The sequence below is a fragment of the Brugia malayi genome (assembly GCF_000002995.4).
Source record: "Brugia malayi strain FR3 genome assembly, contig: Bm_v4_Chr4_scaffold_001, whole genome shotgun sequence".
NCBI lineage: Eukaryota > Metazoa > Nematoda > Chromadorea > Rhabditida > Onchocercidae > Brugia > Brugia malayi.
Window position 1 is genome coordinate 10614313 of NW_025062478.1, and position 9196 is coordinate 10623508.

Genomic DNA, 9196 nt, shown 5'->3' on the forward strand with positions numbered 1-9196 from the left:
CTTTAATTAATTTTTAAAATTATTATATGAAGAAATGATTATTATTATTTTCTTTTTTTGAAACTTTATTAGCAAGCAAGGAAAGAGAATGAAAGTATTGCGCAAACATTCATTTCAATTCTAATTTTTTAATTTTGAAAGAAAAAAAGAAATTGAAGAATTCTAGTATTATTTTCATTACTGCTCATCCCATTATTTTCTTTCTTTCTCTTTTCTCTTTTTTTTTGAAAAAGCCATAAACCACCCGCTAAGCAGATAAACCCATATTACCACATGTTGTGCCACATATATATATATATCGATCTACCCGCATATTATGCTTGAAATGAAAAATATAAGAAATTGGTTAAATTACCCGAAAGTTCTTTTCCCTTTTTCTCAGTCTTCCAATCTTATTCAACCATTAAAAAAAAAGAATAAAAAAGATGAAAAATGTGCATATCGATGAAAATCAAAAATTAATTCTGCCCAAAGTCTGAGTTAATAAATAGATCAATGCTGAAGGTATTTTCTCATAATTTCAAAAATGAAACCATGAAAAAATTTCACCTTACAAATAAAATTTTAGCAATAAAACAAAGGAGTGTGAGAAATAATATCAATTTTTTAAGATACAAAGAAGAATAACGAAAAATCAAGAGATATAAAACTTAGGATAAATGGATAATTCTCAGAGACATCAAAATATGGCTTAAAGAATTGTAAATTCGTAATAATCGGATCATCTCACAGTTGAGTCTACGTCCTAATACTTCATAATAAGATATTTACTTATGTATCGCTGAAATATTCAGAATTATACGATTTGTATTTAGCAGCAATGAAATGATCCGCAGATAGATGCTTTGGCGCCTTTGGTGCTGTTTATTTATTTAAGAGTGAAAGTTGGAAACATTTAAGTGTTTGAGCGGTGTGAGTTAAATTATCGGGAACACAAATTTTCCCTAACTTTTTGATAGTATATCAATATGAAAACTGTTCATTTGTTATTCGAATAACACAGATTAAACAAATTATTTATTTAATAAAATATTGGAATACTGATAGAGATAAAACATGCAATAATTTATTTGATTATACAGTAACGCATGAAGATAAGAATGAAAGTAGAATATTTCGAAAAAACGATCAATTGCTTTTGTAATGAAATAACATAAAACAATTGAAGAAGGGAACGTCTGACAAAAAAAACTATTAAATTCATTATCAAGAAAATATCCATGAATGAAAAGCTGAAGATGTAAAAATTCAAGTTAATTTGAATGAAGGATTTTTCGTCTGAAAGAAACTGACAGACTTGTAAATGAAAGGGATGAATAGCAATTGCAGCTAACGGAAAGAATTGTTGCGGTTTATACGAACGGATGAGTGAGTGAATTCAAAATTCATTCATGAAACATTTCCTCTTTTTAATATGTACAGTGAAAATATACAAAGTGGCGTAAGAATTTCACTGCCCTGTACCGTTTGACGCCGATTTCTCACTTGCTTCCGGTTCCTTTGGAGATGCTCGAATAGGAATGTTTCGTGCTGCAGGTAAACCGATCATTGTTTTGGTGGCGCAGATTGTCAGCACTCCTTTATCGGACAAATGCGATTCGATAGTGTCAGTTTGCACTTCTTCTGGCATGACGTATTTTCGAACGAAGTGACGTTCAATACTGCCATGTCCTGATTGATCGTTACGTTCCTTGTGATGACCCTCAATACTTAGTTCACGATCTCGAACCGATACCGAAAGTTCCTTCGGATGGAAATGAGAAACATCAACTTGAATTGCAAACTTATCCTTTTCATTTATTACCTGAAATTTACAATTCAAACATTTAAAATATTGAATGAATGAAAACAAAAAAGGACGAATGATGAGATTTTGTACAGCCATGAAGACATTTTCATAACATTTTTAGGCTAATACCAATAATTAAAATCAATTCAATTAAAATCAATGTATGATAATTTCAAATCTAAAAATAGCAAATGCTTATTTACCTCTCCGAGCGCATTTCCGATATTGCATTCGTTCAGTACTGGTTGGTTTAGCCAATATGGCGCAACACTTTGCAGTGGTCGATAACGGTCATCGAATGTATTATCAAGAAGATTCACTATGAAACGTTCCATCGGTGAAGTATAGAAGTAATCTCGAGGATTATAACGGAAAACTGACATCGTAACACTTACTGAATTATCGACAGATTCTTCTAAACGGAAAAATATTTGAAGAAATTACAACCAAAATTTAAAAAGTTTCCGAAGAAATCGAAACTGCGTAACTATTCTGACAGTATTGTTTAGGTTTAGACCTTGTTGGAAGTCTTATCTAATAAAAAGAAAGAGAAATCAGAATGCTATCATCCCAAGGCTTACTACCAAAGAAACATATAACCTTAGGCCCATTTCAAATGATTACTCAAAATTCAAAAGATTCCTTTTTTACTGAAAAGAAATTTGATTAGAAAAATTGAAAATAATTAACGGAGAAGGAAACGAGAGGGAACTACTGTCAGATGGACTATTCACCGGTTATTGAATTGGGCAACAACGGTTAGATAGAAAGGGATGTGCCGGATAACTCCCTGACTGGATCCGGTCGATAACAAAATAGCATTGGTCAGTGCATCCATCGCAGTCTCTCTTATATAGTCTTTCAATCGGAATTTTCCAGCAATTTCTAGCACTGATGCAAAATGGCGCTCTGTTCCGTATTGATTGAATCTGTTGTGTTCACCCGTTGCTGCTGAAGGCCAAAGATTATTCTGGAACTCTCGAGAACACTTTGTTTTTTCATTCCGTCTTGCTTGCACTTATCAGCGTGGGAATTTCAAACTTTTAATGCAAAAATAAGAAAATATGGGAAAAATCACATTGGCTAAGGTCATGCGATGATGATTAAGGTCAAAAAGATTTTGTCGTATTGAAAGGGAAGATTTGCTTATCTTTGATAATGCAGTATAGATCATAGATCATTCCGGAACTTTCTTGAATGCCTTGTCTTTTCACTCTTTTTGCACTTATCGACAAAAAACAAAAGGGAAAGAAGAAACGAAATGAAAAAAAAAAACAAAAAAAAAAGCAAAACAAAACGAAAACTTTTTGTGATTATACTGAAATTAGTATAAACACTTTAAAGTTTTAATGTAAATCTTTTGTGCTTATGCTGCAGTTATGGATGGAAACTTTCAAGTTGTAATGCAAAGACAAAAAGAAACTAAAAATTAAGAAAAAATGAAATCTTAGAAAAGTTGAAAACATTTGTCCATTCTATAATGTATTATGTTGCCGAACAGAAATTATAAAGTCTTAAATTCTTAGTTAATGAAAAAATCACATCGATATTGTGAAGACTAATAACTTAAAACATATTTCGGAAATAAAAATAAATTATATTCCGAAAATAATGAAGAGAGAAAAAGTTTGTTATTTTTACACTTTAATATCTCATCTCGAACATCAATTTCAATTTTGTGGCAAATTTAAAGTTAATTTGTTGGAAAATGCAATCATATCTGACAAAGATTAAATGCTAACTTTTATAATAATGATGAATTTAAAACTTATGGAAAATTATGACCAATATGATTTAGTATTATAACTGGCCTATTTTATACATGAGTCTAATTTATAAATGAAAAGTTTTCCATTTTTGTACTTAGAAATTTGCACTTTAAAACTTTTCTCCATAAATTGCAAAACTGGCCATTTCAAATCAAAAATGATATAATTGCTATCTTTTGCATCTCAGTTCAAGTGGTTAATTAGATATTAATATTCATTTCCAGAAGTAAGCAAATGTTTTCTCCATTACAGCAAAATCTTTTCATTTTTACATTAAAACTTTAAAGTGTTTATACTAATTTCAGTATAATCACAAAAAGTTTTCGTTTTGTTTTGCTTTTTTTTTTGTTTTTTTTTTTTCATTTCGTTTCTTCTTTCCCTTTTGTTTTTTTGTCGATAAGTGCAAAAAGAGTGAAAAGACAAGGCATTCAAGAAAGTTCCGGAATGATCTATGATCTATACTGCATTATCAAAGATAAGCAAATCTTTCTTTTCAATACGACAAAATCTTTTTGACCTTAATCATCATCGCATGACCTTAGCCAATGTGATTTTTCCCATATTTTCTTATTTTTGCATTAAAAGTTTGAAATTCCCACGCTGATAAGTGCAAGCAAGACGGAATGAAAAAACAAAGTGTTCTCGAGAGTTCCAGAATAATCTTTGGCCTTCAGCAGCAACGGGTGAACACAACAGATTCAATCAATACGGAACAGAGCGCCATTTTGCATCAGTGCTAGAAATTGCTGGAAAATTCCGATTGAAAGACTATATAAGAGAGACTGCGATGGATGCACTGACCAATGCTATTTTGTTATCGACCGGATCCAGTCAGGGAGTTATCCGGCACATCCCTTTCTATCTAACCGTTGTTGCCCAATTCAATAACCGGTGAATAGTCCATCTGACAGTAGTTCCCTCTCGTTTCCTTCTCCGTTAATTATTTTCAATTTTTCTAATCAAATTTCTTTTCAGTAAAAAAGGAATCTTTTGAATTTTGAGTAATCATTTGAAATGGGCCTAAGGTTATATGTTTCTTTGGTAGTAAGCCTTGGGATGATAGCATTCTGATTTCTCTTTCTTTTTATTAGATAAGACTTCCAACAAGGTCTAAACCTAAACAATACTGTCAGAATAGTTACGCAGTTTCGATTTCTTCGGAAACTTTTTAAATTTTGGTTGTAATTTCTTCAAATATTTTTCCGTTTAGAAGAATCTGTCGATAATTCAGTAAGTGTTACGATGTCAGTTTTCCGTTATAATCCTCGAGATTACTTCTATACTTCACCGATGGAACGTTTCATAGTGAATCTTCTTGATAATACATTCGATGACCGTTATCGACCACTGCAAAGTGTTGCGCCATATTGGCTAAACCAACCAGTACTGAACGAATGCAATATCGGAAATGCGCTCGGAGAGGTAAATAAGCATTTGCTATTTTTAGATTTGAAATTATCATACATTGATTTTAATTGAATTGATTTTAATTATTGGTATTAGCCTAAAAATGTTATGAAAATGTCTTCATGGCTGTACAAAATCTCATCATTCGTCCTTTTTTGTTTTCATTCATTCAATATTTTAAATGTTTGAATTGTAAATTTCAGGTAATAAATGAAAAGGATAAGTTTGCAATTCAAGTTGATGTTTCTCATTTCCATCCGAAGGAACTTTCGGTATCGGTTCGAGATCGTGAACTAAGTATTGAGGGTCATCACAAGGAACGTAACGATCAATCAGGACATGGCAGTATTGAACGTCACTTCGTTCGAAAATACGTCATGCCAGAAGAAGTGCAAACTGACACTATCGAATCGCATTTGTCCGATAAAGGAGTGCTGACAATCTGCGCCACCAAAACAATGATCGGTTTACCTGCAGCACGAAACATTCCTATTCGAGCATCTCCAAAGGAACCGGAAGCAAGTGAGAAATCGGCGTCAAACGGTACAGGGCAGTGAAATTCTTACGCCACTTTGTATATTTTCACTGTACATATTAAAAAGAGGAAATGTTTCATGAATGAATTTTGAATTCACTCACTCATCCGTTCGTATAAACCGCAACAATTCTTTCCGTTAGCTGCAATTGCTATTCATCCCTTTCATTTACAAGTCTGTCAGTTTCTTTCAGACGAAAAATCCTTCATTCAAATTAACTTGAATTTTTACATCTTCAGCTTTTCATTCATGGATATTTTCTTGATAATGAATTTAATAGTTTTTTTTGTCAGACGTTCCCTTCTTCAATTGTTTTATGTTATTTCATTACAAAAGCAATTGATCGTTTTTTCGAAATATTCTACTTTCATTCTTATCTTCATGCGTTACTGTATAATCAAATAAATTATTGCATGTTTTATCTCTATCAGTATTCCAATATTTTATTAAATAAATAATTTGTTTAATCTGTGTTATTCGAATAACAAATGAACAGTTTTCATATTGATATACTACCAAAAAGTTAGGGAAAATTTGTGTTCCCGATAATTTAACTTATATCGCTCAAACCCACAACTTTTGTATTTGATCAGCCAGAATGATGCGTTCTGTTATGTTTTCAGACTTTTACAAGATCTCTGGTAAAATGATTAATCCTTTAAATATATTTTTATGACGAACGGATATTTAGAAACTTAAATGTTTCCAATTTTTACTCTTAAGCTAAAACCGGAAAAAAAACTAGACCCACTGTCGGATGCATTTTAGCAATTTATTAAAATTGGTATGTTGCAAAGCAACCTTTTAAATAATATTTAGGATTCTGTTCAAACGAAAATAAAGATTGCTTCGATGAAAAGGATCAAAAGATCGAAGATAAAGGAAAAGAGTTGTTTACTAAGCATCGTGGATGAGAAGGGCTTTTCATGTTGCATGCAATAGGTTAAATAGAGACTTGGAGGAATTTAGAATAAAGTAATGGGTCAATCTAACAGAAAATATTCAATTATACTAGTAGCATTCCGATGATTGCAGAAGATTATGTAAAGCTCTGAAAGCAATTAATGGACCACAAACAAGGTTCAGAGTAGATCTCACCTGAGTAAGTTAGCTTTGAATTGTTTACTTAGTGTAAGTGTGCAAGTGCTTTCAATTTTATCAGTGATATGAAATTTTTATTAGTAAATCAATCATCTGAACACTTTCTATCTTCCACCATTGCTACGTCACATCATGCAGTAATCGATGAAAACTGAAAAGACTTCGGACTTAATGAAATTCCATCCGAAATGTAGAAGAATGAAGGCTAAGCAGTGTGAACTACTATAAATCTCTGTGATTCACTTATCATTACTGTATAAGAAAAAAGTAGAAAAGTTATATCACTCAAACTGAGATATTACTTTGTTATTTATTGCTTTCTTGCACGAATACTTTTGAATAGATTAATGGCAAAAGAGCTATTTGAAAGATTTTTGATCTATGAAAAGCATTACAGACTCTCAAAGAGCTAAAAGAAAAGTTTAAGGAAGAGAATAAAGCATTCGTTGTTCTCAACTAAATCATTTGATGCGGTGAGCGGAATAGGATTGCGGTAGAAACATTCATTGCTTCCAACTAAATCATTTGATACGGTGAGCGGCTAAATCATTTGTTGCGGTGAGCGGAATAGGATTGCGGTAGATCTTGAAACGATGCGCTTTTTTCAGTGTTCCTCAAAATGATCATTCTGTTATATGAAGAAAGCTCAAGTTCAAGTTAGATAAAGCGGAATCCTTCAGTGACGTGGTATAACGGTTGCGTCTTTCTATTTATAAAATGCTTCAAAAGCCAATTGAAGTAAATAACATTTACATTGATCGGAATCTAATCAATTTCAGATGACTTAAAGCCTACACTAAACTCGAAGCTTAATTTTTTCTAGCAATTTTTGGACTGATTGATCGGCACAGTAAGTATATCGAAGCTTAAGTTAGTCCAGCAATTCAATTATCTGTAAAACATCATTTTCCCGAACACTATGACTCACAAAGAAGTAGGTATAAAATTATTAAAAGCATACAGAACATTTGGAAGTAATAAGTAATTGAATAAAATTATTGTTACTGTTTACTCTTTTATGATCAACTGGATCATGGGTTATCAGCTGTTATCACATTTCTATCAGTGTTACTTCCCTAAAGACTCATAGCTGGACAGGACATGTGACCAGAATGGATGATTATAGCTTTTTGCTAAGATCGCGCTTTATGGTGAACTGGGCCATCTGTTGAAGAGCCTCAAAGGAGCTAGGATTTCCTAAATTAATCCCTCAGCTATGACAAGCATCAGTGATTCATTCTGGCTTCAAATTAGAAGACATGCGATATGTCATCCATAATGTTGCTAGCATCTTCGAGAATTAGTCTCGAGAAAATGTCTAGCTTTCCACTGTGTCTGTTTACAATCAGACCTCTCTTCAGATTAGTCTTTTCAGCTGCTAAAGCATTTGCATCAAGCGTGTAGCTCCTCTTTATAGATTTTCAATCGCAAATTTTCAACCTAACCTATCATTATCTTTTTTATTCCTTCAACTCATTTCATTTTATATTTATTTACCTATCCAAAAAAAAAAAAAAAAAAAAAAAAAAAAAAATACAAATCATTCAGTTAAAATGGAAAAAAAATTTTTATGCAAAATTTAACTCTCTATAAATTTATGCAAGATTTAACATTTTCTTTAGTAAATTGTCATGAAATTTCATATGTTTCTTGTTCCACTTCATTCTACTACGATTTAAAAATATCAATAAAATTTCTGCCATGTGATTGAAATTAGCCAATTTGAATATTCTGCTCAAAAAAAAAGTTAATCGATTATTCTGCTCAAAAAAAAAAAATGAGTTAATCGATTTAATTACAAATAATTTGCTTAATTTGTATTTAATGATATTAACTATTGAATATAACACAATTTGAATGCATATTTCATTGATATGATTTGATGAAAAGATGGAAATAAGTACAATTTGATTGATTATCGATGTGAATATATTGATGGAAATTAGTATTTCTAGTTTTTATAATGCTAAACGATTAATATCAGAGACATACTTATTGAAAGTAGATATTATCAATGTGATATGATATGATATGATATGATATAGTTTGATGTTTTTCCTTCATTTTTTATCAATTTTTTTTATGATAACGTAGATCTTGAAATAATTTAGACACTAATTTGGCAGCGTTAATTCTTCTTGTAAAAATAAAAATTAATGAAAAAGTAAGTTGGAATTAAAATGAATGAAACTTAACTCTTTCAGTTTTTCATACAGAAATATTAAAGATCTTATCTTTCAGCCATAGCCAAGTTAAGCCAAGTTATACAGCCAAGTTAAGGAATAAATGTTGCAATAATTCTATTACAATGCTTTCTTCTTTCTTTCTAGTATTTCTTAAAAGTATAAAATAAAAAATAAATTGGAATTAAACTGAAATATTTGCACATATATATATATTCAAAGTTCAATTTTTCCAACAATTTTTTTTTTTTTTCACTCTTCCATTCAATCACATTAATTATTACAAAACAAAATTTGATAATTGTTTTTGGCTTTGTTTTCAAATAAAAATTGACAATAATTTCTTCATTATTTGTTTTGCATAAAATTAAATTAAAGAATAATGATTTTATCAAAAAAAAAAAAAAAAAC

At 30.9% G+C, this 9196-nt stretch overlaps 2 protein-coding genes across 3 annotated transcripts; one reads left to right on the forward strand and one right to left on the reverse strand.

Moving 5' to 3' along the window:
• Positions 1 to 1450: 1450 nt before the first annotated feature.
• Positions 1451 to 2172, reverse strand: Bm3210 (small heat shock protein - nematode, putative; the record flags this gene model as incomplete). The annotated part of the gene is made up of 2 exons (XM_001894338.2): positions 1451 to 1804; positions 1993 to 2172. 2 exons carry the CDS (start codon positions 2170 to 2172, stop codon positions 1451 to 1453), a joined length of 534 nt encoding a protein of 177 aa, XP_001894373.1.
• Positions 2173 to 4800: 2628 nt separating this feature from the next.
• Positions 4801 to 5522, forward strand: Bm4261 (small heat shock protein - nematode, putative; the record flags this gene model as incomplete). 2 transcript variants are annotated; one of them, XM_043082359.1, is made up of 2 exons in its annotated part: positions 4801 to 4980; positions 5169 to 5522. In XM_043082359.1, 2 exons carry the CDS (start codon positions 4801 to 4803, stop codon positions 5520 to 5522), a joined length of 534 nt encoding a protein of 177 aa, XP_042938293.1. The 2 variants fall into 2 exon arrangements, with proteins under 2 accessions (XP_042938293.1, XP_042938294.1); XM_043082360.1 differs by having other exon boundaries at positions 4849 to 4980.
• Positions 5523 to 9196: the final 3674 nt, after the last annotated feature.